At 38.9% G+C, this 24,634-nt stretch overlaps 1 protein-coding gene across 2 annotated transcripts; it reads left to right on the top strand.

Moving 5' to 3' along the window:
* Positions 1 to 1,152: 1,152 nt before the first annotated feature.
* On the top strand, positions 1,153 to 16,319 carry ZNF793 (zinc finger protein 793). 2 transcript variants are annotated; one of them, XM_045532198.1, is made up of 6 exons: positions 1,153 to 1,331; positions 2,957 to 3,102; positions 7,047 to 7,094; positions 13,066 to 13,192; positions 13,701 to 13,796; positions 15,010 to 16,319. In XM_045532198.1, the coding sequence occupies exons 3-6, from the start codon at positions 7,080 to 7,082 to the stop codon at positions 15,990 to 15,992; spliced, it is 1,221 nt and encodes a 406-aa protein (XP_045388154.1). In that variant the 5' UTR covers positions 1,153 to 1,331; positions 2,957 to 3,102; positions 7,047 to 7,079; the 3' UTR covers positions 15,993 to 16,319. The 2 variants fall into 2 exon arrangements, with proteins under 2 accessions (XP_045388154.1, XP_045388153.1); XM_045532197.1 differs by lacking the exon at positions 1,153 to 1,331 and adding an exon at positions 1,580 to 1,687.
* The last annotated feature ends 8,315 nt before the right edge of the window (positions 16,320 to 24,634 follow it).

Raw genomic sequence — 24,634 nt, forward strand, 5'->3', positions numbered from 1 at the left:
ATTGAATTCTGACTGATACAGGGGTGCTACTGCTTCCATGATAGCTGATTAATTCAGAGGCAGTGTAGTCCAAGGAGGGGGCCATAATTTTCATAATGTTACTTCCACCTTGCCTATCATACCTCAAGCAACAGGTAGTAGGCGATCGAACAAATTATCTAAATCCCATTTGAAAAGCCTCATAAACTCTGAAAAACTCCAACAGCCTGGCCCAGAATAGCCTATAGGTTACTACTTAGCTGACAGTGTTTTCACACTGAAAGACTCCATGACTTTCCTCCTTGCTACAGAGGAGTGGTAAAATGATAAAGTATGGGTAACATATCAGCCAAAAAAATGGGACAAATTCTCAGATATATTTTTAATTCCCACAATGAAGAGATATAGTAGATCACAATAGGGACTTCTGCGTCTTTCTTTATTAAGCACAAGAGACAGGAAGGAGTCAACATAGACCTATCTACCATGCATTTGGAGAAGTAGCACTTAATACAGCATTTGTGGTTTGAAATAAAATTATCTCAGGGAACAATTTGATAACTGATTAAACCAAAAAGATGAAAAATTGAATCTCTTTAACCAAGCCAGGGCATAATTTACTTGAAGGCAACGTTTGTGATGTGCAGAGCAGGACTGTAGAGAATGATGTTGGTACACCACCACTCCCCTTGTGCATTCCCATATGCAGACCTCTGGCTTCTTATGGCATGCACCTACATACTCTGCCTGAGACCTGCCCATGAGGCAGGCTGGCAGTGCTTTAACCCCCCTGCAATTCTTAAACAATGAGGAAGAGGAGATGGTGTATAAATATCTCAGCCTCACTAGCGTTCGGTGTGACAACTTGGAGGTAGTTTCTACACAATCTCCCAGAGTTCCCCATAAGACTGAGACGCCATTGCTCACAAGGGTAATCTCATTGATGTCTGTATTGGTTTATATCCCTCCCCTGTCTCACTTCTCCATCCCCTACTGACAGATAAACTGCACTCATATTCCTGTCTCAGGTCGGTTTCTGGGGCAAGCCACCTTAAATACCTGTTTTCGACATTTTCTTTCAATTCCAGCCAAGAACATATTACTCTTCCCGCTGAGGCGGCCCCGCCCTCTCCGGGAAGCCACACCCCGTCCTCAGACCGCCTCAGGTTCCCCAAAAGAAGAGGGAGTCACGTCGGTTCTCTGTAACTACTAGAGCTGGCTCAGAAAAAGTTTTACTTTGCGGTACAGGAGCGCCGCCTAGGAGAGGCCGCACCTATTGCACGTAAGAAGCGGTAAAAATGTACTCAGCCATCTTCCTGGGCAGCTGGAGACAAAGAAAACTCGGCTTCGAGGTTCGGGCACCGCCATATTGGTCACAGGAGGTTTGAGCATCTGAGATACTAAGCGCAGCGGCGACAGCTGTGTTTAGGGACCCAGGGACACTTGCTTCTCCGTGCCCTAAAATAGTCTAACCCGCTGGTCCAGGAAGGGTTGGGTCATCCGTTATACGGCACGGCTTTAAACATGGCCGCCCCCAGCAAGAGGTTGTCAAGCGGGCGCGGCCATCATACCTCCCATTAAAGCGCTTAAAAAAAAAAAAAACCCCAGAATCCTGCTTTGTGGAATGCAGCTGGGTGGCGGCCGACAGCCTTAAAGTCGCAACTGAGTCTGCGCACCGCCCCTCGGAATAGGAAGAGCTTATGCCGCGGTGAGGCGTTGTGTTGTGGTCGGGCGATCAATTTCGGGTTAAGGGCGCGGAGACAGGATAAATGGGAAGGGTTGATTTGAGAAATGTTCAAACCTTGAGGCCTGAGGCAGATGATGCCCGGGCGACTACGGTGGCCCGACTGTGTCAGTTATGGATACTCGCAAGGGTCAATAACGAGGGGACTGAAGGGTTAAGTGCTTGGGCGTCTGAGCCTTGTAGGGGCTCCGTGGTGGCGAGCAGAGGTTTGTGGGAGTCAGTGGCGGGGGTCTTTGCGAAGAAGATGGATTGGGAGTGTGTGGGATTCAATAAATGAGAGTTCTGTGAAATGTCTTGATTGGCGTGGTGCATGGGGGTCGCTTATAATGGTCTTAATGGGTCTGGGGCCAGGTGAGGTTCTTCAACAATGCTGATATGGAGAGCATTCGGGCTCAGTGATTGGAGGTTCTAAGTTCTGTGGGCAATAATAGTTTCGGTACTGGAATTCGTGATTGTCGAAACTTTGGGGTTCAATGATGAGGGAGTCCACGGGAATCAATGTTCGGAAAAATCCTTTGGGCCCTCAGTGATTGAGACATCCTTTAGATCATCGATGGATCTGAAAGTATTAATGATTGGACTTTTGTAGATGAGAGAATGGGGAATAGAGGCATCAATGAGGGTCATTGATTGGAACTGTCAATTATGGGTAGGGATGAGACTGTGGGGTCAATAACTGCTCCCCAGTCATTGGGATATCATTGGAGATAAGTGTGGGTTCATGACTGGGATCTGTGTAATTCACTGTTTGGCAATCAGATTGGATCAGTGAGCTTTGTAGTTACTGACCAGTAGTCTTTCGTGGTCAGATTTGGACATTGAGGATATCAGTGACTATGAGAACCTCTGCAGGTTGGAGATTGGGGGACTGTGATTGGGGACACCATCTGTGGTTATGATTAGGAGGCCTATAGGGCTTCGTATTGAGGAGGCTCATGAAATTCGGAGGTTGGGCATGGGAAAGTCAGGGATTTGAGGCTGCAACCCTGCATAATGGGAGCACATTTCACCCAGGTGATGCTCCCTAGCTGATAAGTAGCCAGTTCCTCTTGGCCAAGGCCCACCTCAAAACTCTTTTTTGAAACTCTCCCCTTTTTTATTTTTCTGCACAATAATGAAAAATTATTTGAAAGCATCACATGCTAAACTTATCTAAAGTAACATGTTATTAAAGATGTGGCTTCCATTGCTCTTATCAAGGATCTAATGTATACTTCTAATGTTTCCTTTAAGGTTCTTTCTGGTAAAGGTAATGACATGCCCATCTTTGACAGCATTCCAAGAGTGAGTCTGGTTTCTGGAAATCTATGCTGACTCCATGGCAGCTAGGATGGATGTGACCTTCCTTGCCTGTGGTTAGAAAACAAAGAGGTTACTGAGTAAGTATCTAAAATGATAACATAAAAGATTTGGCAGAAAGAGCAAAGTGAGAGTGTTTGGAAAATACTTCTTTCTAGGCTTAACTTAAAAAATTTATCGAAGGAAGAGGAAACTTAAACCTATTTTTAGAAACTGTTTTTCACTGAAATTAAAGTTGAATAGTCATAAAAATGGCTAAGATTGCAAATAAAATGGAAATAAGATTTTTGACCATTAGTCTAACAAAAAGATGCAATGCTGAAAAAGTGTTTTAACTGTTTTTAAAATTATTATATTTAATTCTTATATAATCTTAAGAAACAAAGGGAGCCAACAGCTAAGGCTGGTAACATCTTTCAGAAGCCATACAAGTCAAGTTTTAGTTTTAAGGACAGATAGTCCCTATTTTTCAATTGCACAGAATCAAAGACAGGTAACTGCTTTGAGTACAGAAATCATAAGCCAGAGTAAGGAGTTTGGGCATTTTCTCTTTCTCCAAGCCATTTTCCTTCATTACCTATACTGTGCTCAGTGCCAGGTTTGGGAGCAAATAATTGGTCTTTTAAAAAAAATTTTAACATAAGCCTTTTATTGAGATATAAGATACTTACAAAAATGTACATAAATATACAGCACAAAGTGAACTCCCCTGGGTAATGCACTCAGATCAGAAAACAACATTGTAGCACCATGAAAGCCCTCATGATGCCCCCTCCTAGTCATTACCCTGCCAAGAGGAACCGTTCTCCCAGCTTCTAACATCACAGATTAGTTTTGCCTATTTTTGAATTCCAGTTTAATGGAATATTCATTGGGACAGGGATTCCAAGGGGAGAGGCAAGATATGGCTCAGTCTGAACAAAATTTTCAAGTTTTAAGTTTGATCCAGGTAATTTCATTCATAGAACAGACATTTTTTCAGATCATTAAATGTTCTTTATTTAAAAATTGAGGTATAACACACAGTCAAGTGTGCTTATCTTAAGGATACAGTTCAATGAAGTTTTACATTACAGAATCATGTAAGCACAGCCTAGATCAAGATATTCATTATTTGCATCACCTGGAAGGCTTCCTTACCAGCCAATATCCACTGCCACCCCAGAGGTAACTTGGCTCTAATACAATAAATTAGTTTTACCTGTAACTGAATTTGAATTAAATCATATATTCCATATGAATCCATTTGACTGATTCATATTCATTGAATTTGATATGATTCTATTTGAATCATATAAATAATGTGAAGCCAAGAGATTCATACCATGAGAACGTTTAGTCTGAAATTCTGAAACCAGAAAAACACCAGATAAAATTCGAACCTTTTTCTGGCTTGGCCATCTCAGGTTGCCTGTTTTCTGTTATTCCCTCTGGAAGCTAAAAACATACACAGTGAAGTGGACTCTGAGGGTTTGGGGTAGATTCTAAGTCAGGGTCCCATTAATGATGTTAATGAGTAATGGAAGCATCTTCTCAATAGGTAGTTTGGAGGGGGATTTCCAGTCCCTTCTTCAAAATCTCTTAGCCCTTAGGGACTGACCATTGGTTATGGAGACCTGAATGAGACAGCTTAAAAAAGAGTTCCCATAGGGGCTGGCTGTCTGGGGGCCAAGACACAATGATTCAGCAAATGCAGGGTGTTCTGGGAGGATTCTTTCTCAAGGATTCTGGAAGATGCTGGTGGATTTACTCTGAGGCACAGGAGTGCCTCTGTCCCCCACATACAACCTGACATATCTGGGAAAGCAGCTAACCTCTTTCTTCAACTCACAGTTCTTCCTAATTTGCTTACCTTTTCACAAAAGTAAGGATTTTTTTTCTTTGTTTTTGTTTTCAACTAATTTCAGATTTAGAAAAGCTACAAGAATAATATAAAAATTTCTGTTAAGTCCTTCACCCAGATTCTTCAATTGTTAACATTTTACTATGTGTGCAAATAATTTTTTTCTCTGTATACGTACAAATTTATTTTTTATTCTGAACCATGTGATAGTAAGTTGCAGACACAATAATCCTTTACCTCTAACGTATATTTCTTAGGTACAAGGACATTTTTTTATTGATCATAATATAATTATCAAAAGCAGGAAAGTTAACATTGAACTGATATTATCTAATCCACAGACCTTGTTTAGATTTCTCCATTTGTCCCAATAATGTCCTTTATGGCAATTCTTTTTTCTGGTCCAGGATTCTAATCCAGTATTACATGTTGCATTTAGTTGTCATGTCTCTTTAAATTCCTTTAATTTGGAATATTTTCTCAGTCATTTTTAACCTTTTTTGGCCTTCACAGTTATGAGAAGTACAGGCCAGTTATTTTCATAGTGTGTCCCTCAATTTGAGTTTTTCTGATTTTTCCTCATGATTAGAGTCATGTTGTACATTTTTGACAGGAATGCTACAGAAGTGATGTTGTGGCCTTCTCAGAGTACTATATTAGGAGGTACATGATGTTGTTTGTCACATTAATGGTGATATTACCTTTGATCACTTGGTTAAGGTTATGTCCACCAGGGTTCTCCACCATAAAATTATGTTATTGTAAATATCTTGTAGAGAGATATTTTGAGACCATGTAAATAACCTCAAACTTTCATTTACTAGTGTTAGTATTCATTAATGATTTTTGCCTGAATCAATTACTACTATTATGGTTACCAAATGGTGATTTTCTAATTACATCATTCTTTCAACATTTATTGTAGAAGCTTTCCCTTATCTTCCATGTATTTATTTGCATAAATGTAATAGTGTGTCCTATTTACATAGAAGATAGGGGATGCACATTGGAAACTTATAAAACTGTTTAAAATGTTAGATTAGACCATAAGCAAAGCTCAGACCTTCTGAATCACAAGGAAAACATCTTAGAAGATTGACTAGTTACAGAGAAAGAGTTGTCACATCATGTGACAAAAATGACCCATCCACACGACCACAGAATGGTTGAGTTCTTCCGCAGCTTCTCCTGTGGTTGTAAGAGGTTCGGCTTCCATGATTGCTCTCAATTGGTCATTGTCAACTTCCAAAGGCCGCTGCGCTCCTCATCGTCAAAGCTCTCGTCTCCTTCACAAAACTTCTTGAACCACGACTGCACTGTACATTCGTTAGCAGTTCCTGGGCCAAATAAGTTGTTGATGTTGCAAGTTGTCTCTGCTGCTTTACAACCCATTTTGAACTCGAATAAGAAAATCGCTCAAATTTGCTTTTTGTCTAACATCATTTCCATAGTCTAAAATACATATAAAATAAAGAAGTAATAAGTCATTAGCAAAAAAAACATAAAGTGAGAAATGCACATTAAAATGATGTATAACATAACCACATTTAAGAATGTATTCCAATATCAAATGGCAAATTTCAGCAATGCTAAAACTACAATTACTTTTGAGCCAAACTAATTCTAGGATTTAATCTTTTTCTTTTATAATTTATTAAGTCATAGTTATTTCTTAAACTTCTCGGTTAAAAGTAAGATAGTTGTTCTCATCTGTTGCAAATTATTTTTTAATGAAAACACTTAGTAACCTGTTGGATGGATAACAAGGTTTAGCCTTTCAATAATTATTTGTGATCACAGACTGAGTATATTTTACTAATGTTATACCGTTATTTTATTTTGCTTTTGGGTTTTGTAGTATTTTCCTAACAGTTATAGAAGCCCTTGTCCAGTATATACTTGGGTCTAATTATTTAAGTTTTTAGGGTATTTGCTTTTTAAAATTGTCAATTATTTCTTGGTAGCAACTTTTACTTCCTGGAAGGTCTGTGTTATGTATTCATGTTCTAAGTTGAATGGTACCATTTGTTCTTCTACCACGGTGATTTAAAGCATGGATTTTTATACAAGATTTACATAGGGGATTTGCAAGTTCCAAGACAGGCCTAATCCCTCACAGATCTGTTTTGTGTTCTCTCTTTCTCCACCCTCCACCCTCCCCTCCCCAATCTCTACCTTCAGAGGTCTCATCTCTTTTTGCAAGAAGAGCAGAAGATGATTGAGTACCAGGTGAGTATGATATTAAGTAGTCCTTTTCCCTTCTTAGGAAAACTGTCCTAGAAAATATGTATGCATTGTAAGTATGTACACTTTGTCATAAGCTGAGTTCTCAGGAAAACAGACTCAGAGAAGGAGATTTTAACACAGGAGGTTTTTTAAGGAAGCTCTTGGAACACCTGTAAGGCAATGAAGGAAGCAGGATTGAGCAGAGAGAGTTGCTGAACAGAGGCCTGAGCTGATCTTGTAAAATACTCTGGAGCTGGGGTGGCCCTCTATGTTGTTGGGAATGGAGGCAAGGGGCCTTTTGTATTCTGAAATCAACTAGCCTCTGATTGTAGGCTGCCCCAGGGAGGGGAGATAACTGTGGGTAGGGCAGTTCCCTTTGGCCTGGGAAAATTCCCAGAAAAGTTTAAAGCCTGTAGCAGCCAGTCTTTCAGGGGAATTTAGGTGGAATACCACAGCCTCCTTTCTGCACATAGATAACAGTGGCAAGACACTTATATATACTGCTCTACCCAACATATTAGTATGCTATTTTTTTAACCAAGTACATAGTGCTCCATTGTATGCATGGAATATGACTGATTTAACTAGTCTCTCATTTTATGGACATTCTGGTAGTTTTCCAACTTGATATTATAAGCCATGAAGCAAGGAACCTTCTTTTTGGGATACAGATGTATAAAGTAGAGAGTCCAACAAGAGTCAGTAACTGTAATCTTCCTGGTAGCTCAACAAAAAGGCAAATACAGTTAGACCGTGATTTGCACTGTCCATAAGGAAGAAGCATATTGTTATCTGCAGGGGAAAACTAGCTTTTCAAAGCACTTCTTTTTTAAGGTATTTCCCTGAGGGGACTTCTTATGGCTAGGGTAGAGCAACACTGCTTCTAGCAGTGTGGTCCCAGGACATGGGCATCTCCTGGGAGCCTGTTAGAGATACAGAATGGCAGGCCCCACCCTGCTGGATGGGATTAACCGGGGGTGGAACCTGGGAATCTGTATTTAAAAGGCTTTAGGTGATCTTTATGCACATGAAAGTATGGAAAGCACTGATAGTGATAGTGGACAAAATTCTTAACAATAACTAATAAATGCAGAAGCAGGTTTTCGATCTTGATTCCTCAACACTTCCCTGGGAAGGAGAATGTTAGTCCCAAAGCGAAACTCTGAATTCTTAAAGTGAACAAAACCAGCAGGACCTAGCTCCCCAATGATATGATAGTGTTTTCTGTGTCAAAGTCATAGGAAGTTCTAATTCCTTTGTGGTCTGTGATCCACATATGTAATGGAAGGAAATGCTAAATTTCAGTTAGAAGAAAGTGAAAATATAAATGATTTCTTTTGCAGGATTAAGGAGGGTTCCTCCAAGTTTACAGAAGTCCTGAATTTGATTTGTATCTGTATTTGATTTTTATTTGTAGCCTTGATCGAGACTGAGGAACAGATGTGCTACCCAGCATTTAAATTACTGTCATTCCCCTTATATGTCTCTGCTGGTTTGGCAACAAACAGTTAAACATCTTATTCCCTAGCAAGTCTCAGTCTGAGGTGTTTCCAGTTCCCAAAGTGCCCTGTGTCCTGACAAGACTCTCTCTTCCCCTTGATCCCTGAATTTCTGCCTTCCTGCCTCCTTGAAGGCCTTCCTCAAGCAGGATACCTCTTTACAGAGACCTGCCCTCTCCCGCTTTCTCAGGTCTTTTTCCCTGTCCCTGCAGCCATTGTCAGTGCTCCAACCCTAGAAATCATTACCACTTCCAAACTCCAAATCCTTTCCTTTCTCCACCAGCCATCTTCAGCTCCTGAAGCAATCTCCCTGCTCTTGATGTTTCTGCATCCTGTTTCTTACTCTTTCTTGAGTCCAGCAGCCTCTCTTCACCCTCACCAGGTGACTTGCTGAGGCTGAAATCAGAGGATGCATTTTGATTGTTCTGCTGACTTAGACTATCAGTCACCCCCTTCTCCTATGTAAAAGGCAGCACCGAGTACTGGTTAAGAGCACAGACTCCAGAACTGGACTGCTGGGCTTGAATCCCAGTCCTTACCAGCTGTGTGATCCTGTGCAAGTCACTAAACCTCTCTGTGCCCCAGTTTCTTCTTTGTAATATGGGGATAATGGCAGTACCTACCTCAGAGTAAATATAAGAATTAACTGAGTTAATATATGTAAAGTGCCTGGAATACACTGTCCACAGCATGTGTTTATTACAATCACTGAGGTCCTCCCTCCTTCATGCCAGTGATAGTGCTCCCCTACTTTGTTTCTCAACATCTTCTATGGTTTCTCTTTCCGTCTTCTTACCTCTCAGACATTGGTGTTCCTGTGGGTTTGAACCTTCTCTTGGGTGGACGCAGGTAAGTCTGCAGGGGACTCCCTCATCTGTACCTAAGCCGAGACCTCATCCAAGAGCTTCAGTCCCCTTTGATGACATCATGGGCAACAGCTGTGCCTGGCTGTCCCATAGCCCTTCAAACTTAATATGCACAAAATTGAATTCTAGGCTTACATCTCCTCTTCCCAGGTTCCCATCTCCGGATGGTGCCATCCTGTCAGGCAAGCCAGGACCCCGGAGACTTATCCTTAACTTCCTCCCCACTTTTTGCCCCTCTTTTACCAAGCCACACTCATTTTACAACTTCAGTGATTCTTGTATCTCTGCCCTCGTCATTCCTGTGTTTTGTGACAATGACATGGCCGACTGGATACAGAATTGCATCTTTCTCTTCCTGGGAAATACTGACCCGGAGCCTGTCACCATGCCCTGTGGTAAAGCCTGCTCGCTGCTCTCTCACTACCAAAGTGTGTGGTTCTGGCATCAGGGAGGGTGCTTGGTTGGCATCTCCTCTGTGCTGTGTCCTCTGTGTGGGTCTTAGTGGGTCATGCGCCAGCATCCATGGCCCCTGCCCTGCCTCTGGTCCTGCCTTCAGGTCCCTCTGGCTGGGCCACTGCTCAGGTGGCCCGCAGCCTCCTGAGAGTGGAGTGTGGGTCTGGGCTGCTCTCAGAGCCCCTCCGATGCGTCCTTCCTCTGGCCACTCCCAGAGTGGTGAGCAGGTCCCCTTGGCACTGTGCACTAGAGCCGTCTACCCTACTAGACCCCAGGGCACAGGCACTGGGTCCCATTTTTTGGTGTCCTTTAGAATTGTTTTCCCTTTCTTACAGATTTTAAAATATTGATTTACATTATTTTTCTACTTTAAATAGGCACATCTATATGATGCTATTATGTGCTAGGTACTGTTTAAAGACTTTACACATATTAACTATTTAAGCTTCGTAATAACTAAGAGACACACACTATTATTATCACCATTTAACAGATGAGGAAACTAAGGAACAGAGAGGTTAAGCAGCTTGCCCAAGGTCACTCAATTAGAGGCTGAGCCGGTATTTGAATTCAGGCAGTCCAGCCCCATCTGCTAGTCTCCCCCCTCGTGTCTATGGTCACTATAATTAGACAGCAGTCCACAAGAGCCTCACTTCCACACCAGTTGCAAGTTTGAGGGTTTCCAACACCATCCTCAGGTTTGATAATCGCTAGAAGGCCTCACAGAACTCACGAAAAGCTGTTATACTCACTGTTAACAGTTACAGCAAAATGGATATGGATTAAAATCAGCCCAAAAAGGAGACACATGATGCAGAGTTCAGGAGAGTTCCACACACAACTTCCAGTTGTCCTTCCTAGTGGAGCCCTGGGCAGAGCTAAATACTACAGTGATTTGTGACAATACACAGAAGCATTGCCAACCAGAGAAGCTTACCTAAGCCTTGGAATCTGGTTTTTATGAGGGGTTGGTCTTGTAGACATGATTGACTACTCTGTGGCTACCCTCAGTCTCTAGCCCCTCCAAGAAGCTGAGCTGATGCCTGTGACCTAAAGCCCCCTGTTATCTGTGGCCCAAGGCTCCTGGGTAAACAAACATTCTTATCTGGAAGGACCTTCCAAGGGTTTAGAGAGGACTTCCCAGGAGCTAAGGGCAAAGGCCAGACCCCTCTTTTGGCAGGGTTAAATTCTTTACTACACAGTCACTTAAAAGTAAATCATAGGTACTTTCTTAGGTTAGTACCTGTGGGTCTTCCTCAGGGACTGTACTGCTCTTTTCCATTTCTTATACTGGGACCTCCAGGGCCATGGGCTCTTTACAGAACTTTTGTTCTCTGTTCCCAAAACCAGAGGCCTGCCTGCAGCCAAAGTAATCTGAGGCTTGCCAAGTGGTCAGGCTTCCTCCTTTTCAGACTACTCTATTATTCCTCCTCTGGGTCCCCTGCTGAACTCTTCTGCTGCTGGCTTCTTAAATATTAGTGTCCCTTGGGGCTCTGACCTGAGCACCCTGGGCATCCTGTCTCCTTGGAGAGAGATCCCACTTCTGTGTTGATGGTTCACACAGCTTTAGCTCCACTCCTGATCTTGCTCTTGACACCAAACCTGCATGTCCGCTGTGTCCCCCCAACATGTCCAGCACACCACATCCTCTTTGTGCCTCCTGTTTTCCTCATCTCCAGGGTAGCACTACTGTCACTCAGTTGCCTTTGAGATAACCCGGGTGTCATCTTGTGCTGTCCCTGTTCACCCTCCACAACAAGTTAAGGTGCAGTTTCTGCTCTTCTTTACAATGTTCCTCCTTTCTCTCAGTATTACTGTCCTCCTTGTGAACATCATCTTCCACCAGGTCATTACAGGGGCTTTCCTCTCATTTCCCTCCAGGTGACCCACCACATTTCTCTTTCCATTCGTTTACTTTCAAGCTACCCGTGAGCTTATATTTAAAGTACCTCTCTTGTAGGCAGCATTGCTTCTTTGTTTATCCAGTCTGATGATCTCTGCCTTTTCAGAATGTTTAGTCTTTTATTAAATTATTAGTCGGGCGTAGTGGCACAGCCTGTAATCCCAGATAGTCAGGAGGCTGAGGCAGGAGGATCGCTGGAGCCCAGGCATTCGAAGTTGCAGTGAGTTGCAATCACACCACTGCACTCCAGCCTGGGCAACAGAGTGAGACCTTGTCTCTAAAAAATAATAATAATAAATAAATAAATTACATTTAATAGAATTATTGGTATGGTTGGATTTATATCTATCATTTTAGTGTCCGTTTTCTGTTTGTTCCATCTGCTTTTGTTCCTCTATTTCTTCTTTTCTCTCTTTTGTGTGTTTATGTGGATGAATTGAATTTTTTTAGAATTCTATTTATTTACTTCAGGTACAGCTCTTTGCCTTATGATTTTAGGGTTTACTCTAGGTGTACAATATGCATCCTTTACTTTTCACAATCTACTTAGAATTGCCATTATACTACTTCACATAGAATGCAAGAAACTCACCTCATGCCTTCTAGAATATGCTTTGTGCATACACTTCTCCCTTGATTGGTTTCCCATTGTCCTAACTTCCATCATCTCGTCACTCACAGACCTCTGTATACTTTTCTCTTGTTACTGAGTAACTTGCCACCTTTAAAATCACTGTTCTGCCTCCATGACTTTGTTCACACTGCTCCCCTGCAAGGAATGCAGTATTTCCATCTTCCTGCAGAAAAGACTCAGCCCCACATATCCCTGAGCTCTGAAGCCTGATCAGACCCTGAAAAGTTTAATGAACCATTTGTTTCTACATGCCATAGCCTAGGTGTTCTGCCATCGCAGCTCTTGTGACACTGTCACCCTGATGGCTTTACGTGCCAGACAGTGAGCTCCTTGAGGTTAGGAACCCTCCTGGATTGTGACCCCAGCAACCAACACTGGCCCAGACACATTGTGGGTCTTCAATGTTTGTTGACTCAAAGTGTTAATGACAATGGTAGGTGGCCTCCAACATGATTTTCATTTTTCCCACCATATGTAACACAAAGCCAAGAATGTAAAAGGCATCTCAGATAGATAAACGATCATGGTAAAGTCTGACCTATGAACATTATAAAAATCAGTACCAATCCCCCGCCAACATTTTTTTCCACATGACTCAATGTCATTTCATTTTCAACAGACACCTGTGTCATTCAAAGATGTGGTTGTGGGCTTCACCCAAGAGGAGTGGCACCGGCTGAATCCTGCTCAGAGGGCCCTGTACCGGGATGTGATGCTGGAGACCTACAGCAACCTCGTCTCAGTGGGTAAGAATAGCTTCGCCAGACGATTCAGATTATGCTTGAATGACCGTCTTTCCTTTCTCAGTTGCTAAAAGCAACTGAAGTAGCAAGACCCTCTAAAGTACCTAAATTATTCAATAATTATCTAGCACTTTCTATGTGCCAGAAACTATTTTAGTCACCTTTAAAATATTAACTCACTTGTACCACTATTTTATACATTGGGAAATTGAGGCACAGAAAGGTGAAGTAACTTGCCCAGAGTCACCCACCTACTACATGGCAGACCCAGAATTTGAACCTGAGCAGTCTGGCTGCACAGAATGCATTCCTAACCCTTACACTGTGTTGCCACAGTGGTTTTGGATCGAGTTTCAGTGGTCCTGGTTTACTAATTCCGTTTGGTTCTGGACAAGGTGTGTCTATAGTCCCCTCCCAAGTATGATGTCTGTTGTGCAGCCTTTAAAGCTGCCTGAGAGGCCCTGAAGACCAAGGAGCTCAGCCCAAGGCCTGGATCATTTCCCTGGAACAGGTTATGAAGGGGCCAAACCAGATGTGATCCTCAGGCTGGAGCAGGAAGAAGCTCCATGGATTTGTGAGGTAGCATGCCCAGGCTGCCACTGTTGGGGTAAGTGTGAGAAATCTAGCAAAAGGGGTACTGTGGAGACTGGCACCTTTGACATTTTGTTCAGGGTCCTTCTCTTAAAAGGTCTGACTTTTCTCTGAGAGCTTTAGCCCTCTTGATGATGCTTCAGTCTGCATGCATGCCTTCCCCATAGCTGGGTGTTCTTCCTGCCTTTCCTTTAAATCTCACCTCTGCCCTTATGTGCTTTGTCCATTTCCCTTTCTCCAGAATTTCTCACAATCAGATATTCTTATTCTTGCAAATAAACACTTATTCTCCTGTTTCTGCTGCCCTTTCCTAGTCTCTGTACTACTGTTTTGTTGTTTATATTCATAATAAAGGAAATGCTCAATTGCAGGTAAAGCTTAGTGAAAATAAAGATGTAATTTTTTTCCTAACAAAGTTCAGAACTCCTCTGATTTCTGTCCATCAAGTTAAGAACTGCTTTAGTCCCAGTTAGCTTTGTTGATTTCATTGATTAGTAGTTCACCTTAGAGCTCTTTGCCATTTATATTGCAAGTAATTACTAGACCAACATGATAAACTCTCTGATAACTGCTATATCAGTGCTTGTCAAACTCTAATGTGTTAAGAATCACCTGGGCACCTTGTTAAAATGCGGATTCTGGTTCAGTAGGTCTGGGGTGGGGCCTGAAATTCTGCATATCTAACAAGCTGCCAGATAAAGCCAAAGTTGCTACTTGAAGACCCACATGTTGACTTGCAAAGTGCTATATAACATTTAAATGTCTTTCTCCCATAACAAGGATCAGCAAACTATGGGCTACAAATTGGCCACCTATTTTTGTGAATAAAGTTTTATTAGAACATAGCCATACCCTTAGGTTTACATATTGTTCATGCTTTCATGCTATAGTAGCAGAGTTGTGTAATTGTGACAAAGACCATATGGTCAACAAAGCATTTAAATATTTATTTACTCTTGGGCCCTTTAAGAGCAAGTTTGCCAACCCCTACTCTATGATATAATCCCATCTTATTTGAAATTAATTCTCTCTATATTCTACAATATATTTCATTTCATTTGTGGCAGTGTTCTGAATCTTCTCTACTCACAGAATACTCTTCCATGCATTTTGATTATGGTTTAATGATTTCTATTCATGTACTGTGCACCCTTTTGTGTGTACATTTTGAGGGCATTTCTCAAGTAGCATAAAGTTTCATAAGGATTGATTCACTGTACTTTCTCCAGAGGATATCTGCCAAGTTAGTGTCCAGAGGAAAAGACGGCAAGACATGCTTTTGAGGCAAGGTGCATTCCTCAGCAAGAAAACATTGCCCAAGCAAAAAAGCCGTGAATGTATTAAGTTTGGGAAAATATCACTTCTGAGCACTGATCTTTTCTCTTCAATTCAAAGCCACAATAACTGGGACCCTTGTGGAATAAGTTTAAACCATAATTTAGACTTGATTGGTTTTAAGAGAAACTGTGCAAAAAAGCAAGATGAGCGTTATGGATATGGGAAATTGTTACAGTATATAAATCACGATAGAAGACCTAATGGAGAAAAATCCTGGGAATGCAGTCACTGTGAGGAGGCTTTCAGCCATAACCCAGCACTTACATGTAAACCAGCAGTAATCAATTCTCTTGTATATAAACGGAAGAGGGTTCCACCTACAGAAAAACCTCATGTCTGCAGCGAGTGTGGGAAAGCCTTCTGCTACAAGTCTGAATTCATTAGGCATCAGAGAAGTCACACTGGGGAGAAGCCTTATGGATGCACTGACTGTGGGAAAGCCTTTTCACATAAGTCAACCCTCATTAAACACCAGAGAATTCACACTGGGGTAAGACCCTTTGAATGTTTTTTTTGTGGAAAAGCCTTCACCCAGAAGTCACATCGCACAGAACATCAGAGAACGCATACAGGAGAGAGACCCTTTGTGTGCAGTGAATGTGGGAAGTCATTTGGTGAGAAGTCATACCTCAATGTACATCGAAAAATGCACACAGGAGAAAGACCCTATCGTTGCAGAGAATGTGGAAAATCTTTCAGCCAGAAGTCATGCCTCAATAAACACTGGAGAACTCATACAGGAGAAAAACCTTACAGATGCAATGAGTGTGGCAAAGCTTTCTACCAGAAACCAAACCTCAGTAGACATCAGAAAATTCATGCTAGGAAAAATGCCTACAGGAATGAAAACCTAATAATTGTGGGAAAGCCATGAGCAAGATGTCCAGTTTCATTGTACAAAAGGGAATTCATCCTTAGAAGAAATCTTATTGATTTAATGAATTTGGACAAAGTGTTTTATCTTAACAGAAGTCATGCTCCAATTGTGATACAAACTTTTATAGAAAAAACTTGCAGAAAATACTTTATAAAACATAAACATGGTCTGGCATATAAAAGTTTAAAAATATTTTAAATAGAATGACAACAGAATACAAAATACATATGAAGATACTTAAAAGTATACTATAGTATGTTCCACAGTGAGCCACACAATCAGCACTATTTGTATTTTGGAGTGGTAAATGGGAATGTATCATACATAAATTGTGAGTATAAAACACATATGTCACATAGGATGTAGAATGCCATTCACCAAACTTTTCCACTCTAAATATCACCATTGTCTTTTGATGTCTTAACAATACAAAAAATAAGGCCCAGTATTTTAAAAAGAACTTTATTGTACCAGCTACATTTTCTCCACCTTTTTGTAATAAATGTTAATGGCTATATAGCAGGTGTTATTGAGCCCTTTTTGGAATAACAAAGCGATGTTTTTTAATATCTTTTGATAAACCAGCCAAAAACATAGTTATTTATGTTGAAAATGCAAGCATGCAAAGCTAAGGAATAGTTTATCCTGATAGTCAGTAAACCAAACACTGTAAACTTGATTACTCAGCACATTGACTATTTGACAAAAAGTAGAGTTGCCCTTATATATTAATATTATCCACTATTCATATTTTCTTAGTCTTGCTTAAGATGTCTTGCAGCAAATTAGTAGAAGAGATACAATACTCTTTATACAGGTCTTATAACTCGGAAGTGTTTCATGCTGGGACCATGAAGAAGAATTTATTTTCTTTTTTGAAAATTAATTAAGCAATATCCATTTTTATTCTCTATAAATTTCTTTGGGAATGTCCTGGACACTAACCCCCAGGTTTTTCATTATTCCAATGTTTGGGGAAAAAATAACTTTTCTTGAGCTGGCATGTCATCCATATAAAAAAAGAAATGGTTGGTAGACTTAATCATTCAGCAAAAAAAAAAAAAAGAAAAGAAAGAAAAGAAATGGCTACTTGGAATCGATATTTTTCAAGATTTGCCTCTGTGTAAGGCTGCCTGAACCAGAATGAGAAAGAAGACATACCACAGATATAGACATGATTTAAAAAATGATAGAATGATACCTCATACAACTCTAGATTAACATTTTTTTTTTTTTTTTTGAGACAGAGTCTCGCTTTGTTGCCCTGGCTAGAGTGAGTGCCGTGGTGTCAGCCTAGCTCACAGCAACCTCAAACTCCTGGGCTTAAGCAATCCTACTGCCTCAGCCTCACGAGTAGCTGGGACTACAGGCATGCGCCACCATGCCCGGCTAATTTTTTCTATATATATTTTTAGTTGGCCAGATAATTTCTTTCTATTTTTAGTAGAGACAGGGTCTCGCTCAGGCTGGTCTCGAACTCCTGACCTCAAGCGATCCACCTGCCTCGGCCTCCCAGAGTGCTAGGATTACAGGCGTGAGCCACTGCGCCTGGCCGATCAACATTTTTTTAAACAGAGGAAATGGATGCTTTTCTAGCGAACTATAAGTTATGATAATTGCAATAAGAAGTAGAAAACCTTGTAGAACAGTTACCATTGAAAAATTTGGATAAGTGATTGAAGATCTATAATGGAAAAATGCTCCAGGCCCAGATGATTTTATGATTAATTCTATCTACTCTTTTAAAGAACAATACCCGTGTTATTTATTATATGAATATAATATAGTCCACAAACTGTACTTCCCATTTAATTTATGAAGTCAGAATAAGTTTAACACCAGAACCAAATAAAGATAGTTGGAAAAAAGAAAACTCTAGATGAGTTTTATTCATGAATATAGAAATAAAAATTATAATTAAAATAATAGCAAATAGAATTCAGGAATATATCTAAAGAATGACATACTATTATGACCAAGTAAGAGTTATGCCAAGAATGCAAAGCCAGTTCAGCAATAGGAAATATGCCAATAAAATCAATATCTTAAGAAGCATATGAACTGTCAATAGATGCTGAGAAAGCATTTAATAGAATTTGCAAACATTTCTGGTCTAATAAAATATAAATTAACCTGTAATATATGACAACCAAAGAGATTTTTTTTTAACCAAAACCCCATAGCTATATTGTGTCACAGCCATTTTTTTATAAATTAGGAATTTAATATTGTCTTGGAGGTTTCAGTGAAGGTAATAAAAAGAAAATAATTGGTATAAGCAATGGAAAATAAAAGGTAAAATGCATTTTTTGCTGATGTTATGGTTGTATACTAATAAATGATAATTTTTAGTATCTGATAATTTTTTTTGAGTTAAGATAAATTTTCTAAGAAGGCAGGGTGCCAAGATGAAGAGCCATTCTCCATACTGACAATAAACACCTAAAAATGTGTATGCATTTTTTGGTAATTACACTATATCTTCTTTTTTTTTTTTTACTTATGTGAAATGATCTAAAATTTCATATGGAAAAAGAAATACCTGAGAATCTAGATAAGAAAAGTATGAAAAAGAAAATACCCTACCAGATATCAGAAGATAACATGAAGGTATTCTGATAAAGTTAATATTGTGTTGGCAAAGAAACAGATATTAATAAATATATCAGTGGAACAGAATAGAACATTCAGAAATAGATCTTGGTATATATGAGTTTTTTCATGTATGCAAAAAGTGGAATCTCAAACCATAAGAGAAAAGAGTAGTTTATTTAAAAAGAATTCTGGTACAGTTGGCTTTTAATCTTGAAGAAAGTAAAGTTGAACTAACAGTACGAACTACATCCAAAAATAAGTTACAGGACAGTTTAAGACTTAAAATTTTAAAATAACAAAAATTTTAAAAGAAAATCAAAGGAGACTACATCTACAGTCTACAGGTTGGGAGAGATTAACTTTACCAACACAGGACACTCAAAAGCTATTTAAAAATAAGTATTTGACTACCTACAAAGGGCAGTCTTTTCAATGGCAAAAGATGACATCAGTCTGGATGTGTTGGCTCAAGCCTGCAATCCCAGCACTTTGGGAGGCCAAAGTGGGAAGATTGCTTGAGGCCAGGAGTTTGAGATTAGCCTGGGCAACATAGTGAGACCCCCATCTCTACAAAAAATTTTTTTTTTAAGTTTTAAAAAAATTAGCTGGGCGTGGTGGTGTGCGCCTATAGTCCCAGCTATTCAGGAGGCTGAGACAAGAGGATCACTTGAGCCTAGGAGTTCGAGGGTGCAGTGAGCTATGATCAGGCCACCGCACTCCAGCCTGGGTGACAGAGCAAGACGATATCTCAAAAAAAAAAATAATAATAATAATTAAAAAAGAAGTGTCCCTCTCTAATCACCATGGAATTTTAAAAAATGACAACAAAGTCAATAGATTAAATAGATTGGGAAAAATATTTGCAGAGCTGATCAGAGGAGAAAGCACTCTTCAAATTGACAGGAAAAAGGTAACCAATAGCAAAACATGGCAAAAATTTGAATAGACAAATATGAGAAGAGCAAATGTTAAGTAGCTTATAGACCAATCCAAAAATGTTTAGCCCTAGTAGTTGTTGAGGAATGCAGGTTAAAGTTATAATGAGATAACACTATGCAAAAGTGATTTTTGCTGTGAGAACAAAGGGTATTCTTATACACTGTTGGTGGAAAGAAATTTTGAATAGCAGTTCAAATTACTTTTGAAAAGCAATCTGGTAACATCTGTTAAAACTGTAAATACTGTACCACTTTGGAGAATCTTCTTAGAAGCATTTTAATAAAAGCCCCAATATATAAAGGACAGATGAACATGGACATTTATTATAAAATTGTTCCTAATGGAAAAAAAAACAAAAAATGAGAATCAAAGAAAATAACATACCCATGAATAGGGAAATTGGAGAAAGAACTACACCAGTGTACCCATTCCATGGAATGTTTATAAAGCCATTAAAGTGGACAAATTAAAACTATGCTAGTGGGCGTGAATGGAATTCCACAGTATTTTCTTTCTTTCTTTCTTTTTTTTGAGACAGAGTCTCACTCTGTTGCCCGGCTAGAGTGAGTGCCTTGGCGTCAGCCTAGCTCACAGCAACCTCAAACTCCTGGGCTTAAGCGATCCTACTGCCTCAGCCTCCCGAGTAGCTGGGACTATAGGCATGTGCCACCATGCCTGGCTAATTTTTTCTATATATATTTTTAGTTGGCCAGATAATTTCTTTCTATTTTTAGTAGAGACGGGGTCTCGCTCAGGCTGGTCTCGAACTCCTGACCTCGAGCGATCCACCCACCTCCGCCTCCCAGAGTGCTAGGATTACAGGTGTCAGTCACCACGCCTGGCCCACAATATTTTCTTGAGTGAAAAAAGCAAGATAAATATTAAGTGTGTAAAATATGACCTCATTTTTGTAAATCATTAGCAAAATATCTGTGTCTATGAGTGATAAACATGTATCCATATATGTTTATGTATGCTTTTATATGCATAGAGAAAAGTATAGAAGAATATGCATCGGGTTTCAGGGAGGTGGGTGATGCAGGTAGGTTATGGGGGAGTTAGAGGGAGAGGAAAAAGGAAAACCAAAAAGAAAAATAAATAAATGACTGAACCAAATATATCACAAATGTTTGAGTAAGTAAAGAAATTTGGGTGGGAGAGGAGAGCTACAATTCTACTAATTTGTGGGGACATTCATGGTATGTATTGTTAAGTGAAAAGGGGAAATTGCATAATAAATGATTCTATTTAAAAAAATTAAAAGGCCTGTATATGTACATGTATACGAACAAAGAGAAAAGTATGGAAGGATATGGACCAAGGTGTTCATTAACATGGTTACCTTGGAAGAGAAAGATAGTAAGTTGTTTAATTTATATATCATTGTATTGTTTTTAACTTGTTAACAACATATATTGCTTTTGTAATTTGAAAAACATAAAATAAAGGGGGAAAACATTTCAGAATGCATGAAGCCTTGAAAATGTTTCTGTTTTCTGACAAGATGGCATCCTGGCTTGGTCTAATTGCCTTTCCCCCAGCTCAGTCCCGGGGATATCACCAGAGTAAAGGGAAAGTATATAGATCTGAAGAGCAAAAGGAAAAACTTTGTGAAACTCGCAAGTAAAGTCTTGTTTTTATTTATTTTGAAATAATTTTAGACTTACAGAAAAGTTACAAAATAGAGTTCTCATATAGCCTTCACCCAGCTTCCCTTAATGTTAACATTATATATTTTATATAATGTTTTGTATATTTTTATGTATTATATAAAATTTTATATACATATACATGAAACATGTATTTTATATAAAATGTTATATATTTATATGTAAAATTTATGTATAAATATATAGTTGAATATATAACATATACAATTTTTTCTTATATATAAATAAATATAAATAATGTTATATTACATATTTACATATAATTTATTTATATATAATAAAAATTTTGTATATATTTAATTATATATAAATTTTACATATAAATATACAACATATTTTATATAAAATACATATTTTATATATGTATATAAAATTTTATATAATACATTATATAAAAATTAATATACATAATAAAAATTTTGTATTTTATATATTTTATAACTGCAGTACAATTACCAAAACAGGAAATTAGCATTGGTATAATACTCATAATTAAACTATAGTCCTTATTTGAATTTCACCATTTTCACACAAATGTTCTTTGTCTAGTGCAAGATCCAGTCCAGGACCTCACATTGCATTTACTTGTTATTTCTCTTTAGTCTCCTCCAATCTGTAACAGTTCCTCAGTTTTTCTTGTCTTTCGTGAGTTAGACATTTTTGAAAAATATTGGCCAGTTATTTTGTGGAATATCCCTCAACTTGGGTTTGATTCCAATGTCTTCTCTAATTATATGGAGGTTATGCATTAATTCAGAAATACCACAGACGTGATGTGTGCTTCTTCAGTGTGTCGTATCAGAGGGTACGTGATGTTTATGTCTTTCCCCCTCCCCTGGCTTTTTAAAGGTATTTAATATGATTGACAAAAATTATACATAATGGTATACAATGTGATGTTTTGATATATGTATACATTGTGAAATGACTAAGTCAAACTAATTAATATATCCATCACCTCCCTTATTCTTTTTTTTTTTTTTTTTTTTGAGATAGAGTGTCACTTTGTTGCCCGGGCTAGAGTGAGTGCCGTGGCATCAGCCTCGCTCACAGCAACCTCAAACTCCTGGGCTTAAGCGATCCTACTGCCTCAGCCTCCCGAGTAGCTGGGACTACAGGCATGTGCCACCATGCCCGGCTAATTTTTTCTATATATATTTTTAGTTGTCCAGATAGTTTTTATTTCTATTTTTTTAGTAGAGACGGGGTCTCGCTCAGGCTGGTCTCGAACTCCTGACCTCGAGCAATCCACCCGCCTCGGCCTCCCAGAGGGCTAGGATTACAGGCGTGAGCCACCGCGCCCGGCCACCTCCCTTATTCTTTAGTGGTGAGAACATTCACATTCTAATCTCTTAGAAATTTTCAAGTATCTAATACATTATTATTAACTGTAGTCACCATGCTGTAATATGGATCTCCAGAACTAATTCATCCAAACTGAAACTTTGTACCCTTTAACCAACATCTGTTCCCCCCAACCCCAGCCCCTGATAATTACCTTTCTACTCTCCACTTCCATGAGTTCAACTTTTTTAGATTCACCATGTAAGTGATATCATGCAGTACTTGTTTTTCTGTGCCTGGCTCATTTCACTTAGCATAATGTCCTTCACGTTGATCCATGTTATCACAAATGACAGGATTTCCTTCTTTTTCAAGGCTGAATAGTATTCCATTGTATATATACATCACATTTTCTTTATCCATTCATCTGTCCAGTGAACCCATAGGTTGTTTCGAAATTTTGGCTATAGTGAATGAAGCTGCAGTGAACATGGGAGTGCAGATATCTTTTTGACATACTGATTTCATATCCTTTGGCTACATAACCATAGGTGAGATTGCTGGATCATAGGGTAGTTCTAGTTATAGTTTTTTGAGGAACCTCCATACAGTTTTCCATAATGGCTTACTAATTTACATTCCCCCCAACAGTGTACAATGGTTCCCCTATCTCCACATCTTTGCCAATACTTTTGTCTTTTGATAATAGTCGTTCTAAAGGTGGGAAGTGAAATCTCATTGTGGTTTTCATTTGCATTTCCCTGATGCCTAATGATGTTAAACATGTTTTCATTATACCTGGTGGCCATTTGTATGTCATCTTTTGAGAAATCTCTATTCAAATACTTTACCTTTTTTAAAAATTCGGTTGTTTTCTTGCTATTGTTTTGTCTTACTGATGATGTTAACCTTGAGCACTTAGTTAAGGAGCTCACTGCCAGATTTCTCCACTGTAAAGTTACTATTTCTTTCTTTGTAGTTAATAAATATTTTGGGCAAGATACTTTGGAGAGAGTTTTTTAAAATACTTATTAGCAGGCTCTAGTACCACATTATTTAAATCTAATGTTTTAAAAGGAAAGCAAACAAAAACACATTAAAGTTTCATTTAGAAGGCAACTTTTACAATTGCAAATCTTCCAAGGGAACCATAATGTTTATTGGTAGTTATTTAGCAAAATGATAGTTGACCATAGAAAACAATATTATGACACCATTAAAAATAATGATAAAGATCTATACCTACTTCAACAGTAATCATAGTATATTTTGGCATGATAAAAGTATGTTATAGTACAGCATGCATATTATGATTACACTTTTAAAATAAAGTCAGGAAAAGATTTGTTGTAAAAATTTGAAAGCAGTCACCTCTGGTAGGATTACACATAATCCTTTTTATTTTTGTGTTCGTCTGTTCTCTCTTTACAATAAGAAAATATTAATTACACAAAAGGAAAAAACAGAGCTGCCTTCAAAAACAAAATTACAATTCTGCCAAGAACTAAGACTCTATGTAACACAATTTATAGTGGAGTATTGGCAGAAGCACAGATCTATATAGGTCACAGCAACAGAAAAGATGACCCTAAAACATATGCTAAAATAAACACAAATATATTAAGAAGGCAGGATAACAAATGATGAAGGAATTGCTGAATAAGTAGTTCTGAGATAGAATCTTTCTTTTTTGAGGAAAGGGAAGTTTATTTTAGACCTTAAGTTTACATTTTAAAATATATCTGATTAATAAGTTATATATAAAATTTATAAATATATTAGACAAAAGTATTAATAGGGTGTAATGGGTTGAACTGTGTCCCCCCTAAAATGATACACCCTAACCTCTGGTACTTGTGAATATGATCTTACTTGGAAATAGGGTCTTTGCAGATATAATTAAGATGAGATCATTAGATGACCCTAATCCACACACTGGTGTCCATATAAAAGGAGAAGAGACAGAGATACACAAAGAGAATGCAATGTGAAGATGGAAGCAGAGATTGGAATGATGCAACTAAAAGTCAAGGAATACCAAAGACTGATGGCTGTCACCAGAAGTCAGGAGAAAGGCATGGAACAGATTCTCCCTTGTAGTCCTCAGAAGGAACCAACCCTATCAACAAACTTGATTTTGGATTTCCAGGC

Source organism: Lemur catta, chromosome 19 (assembly GCF_020740605.2).
Source record: "Lemur catta isolate mLemCat1 chromosome 19, mLemCat1.pri, whole genome shotgun sequence".
Lineage (NCBI taxonomy): Eukaryota > Metazoa > Chordata > Mammalia > Primates > Lemuridae > Lemur > Lemur catta.

Coding starts and splice junctions, on each gene's coding strand:
- ZNF793 (XM_045532198.1), top strand. Junction 13,193..13,700: donor CAGCAACCTCGTCTCAGTGG/GTAAGAATAGCT, acceptor TCCCTGGAACAG/GTTATGAAGGGGCCAAACCA. Junction 13,797..15,009: donor CCCAGGCTGCCACTGTTGGG/GTAAGTGTGAGA, acceptor TACTTTCTCCAG/AGGATATCTGCCAAGTTAGT.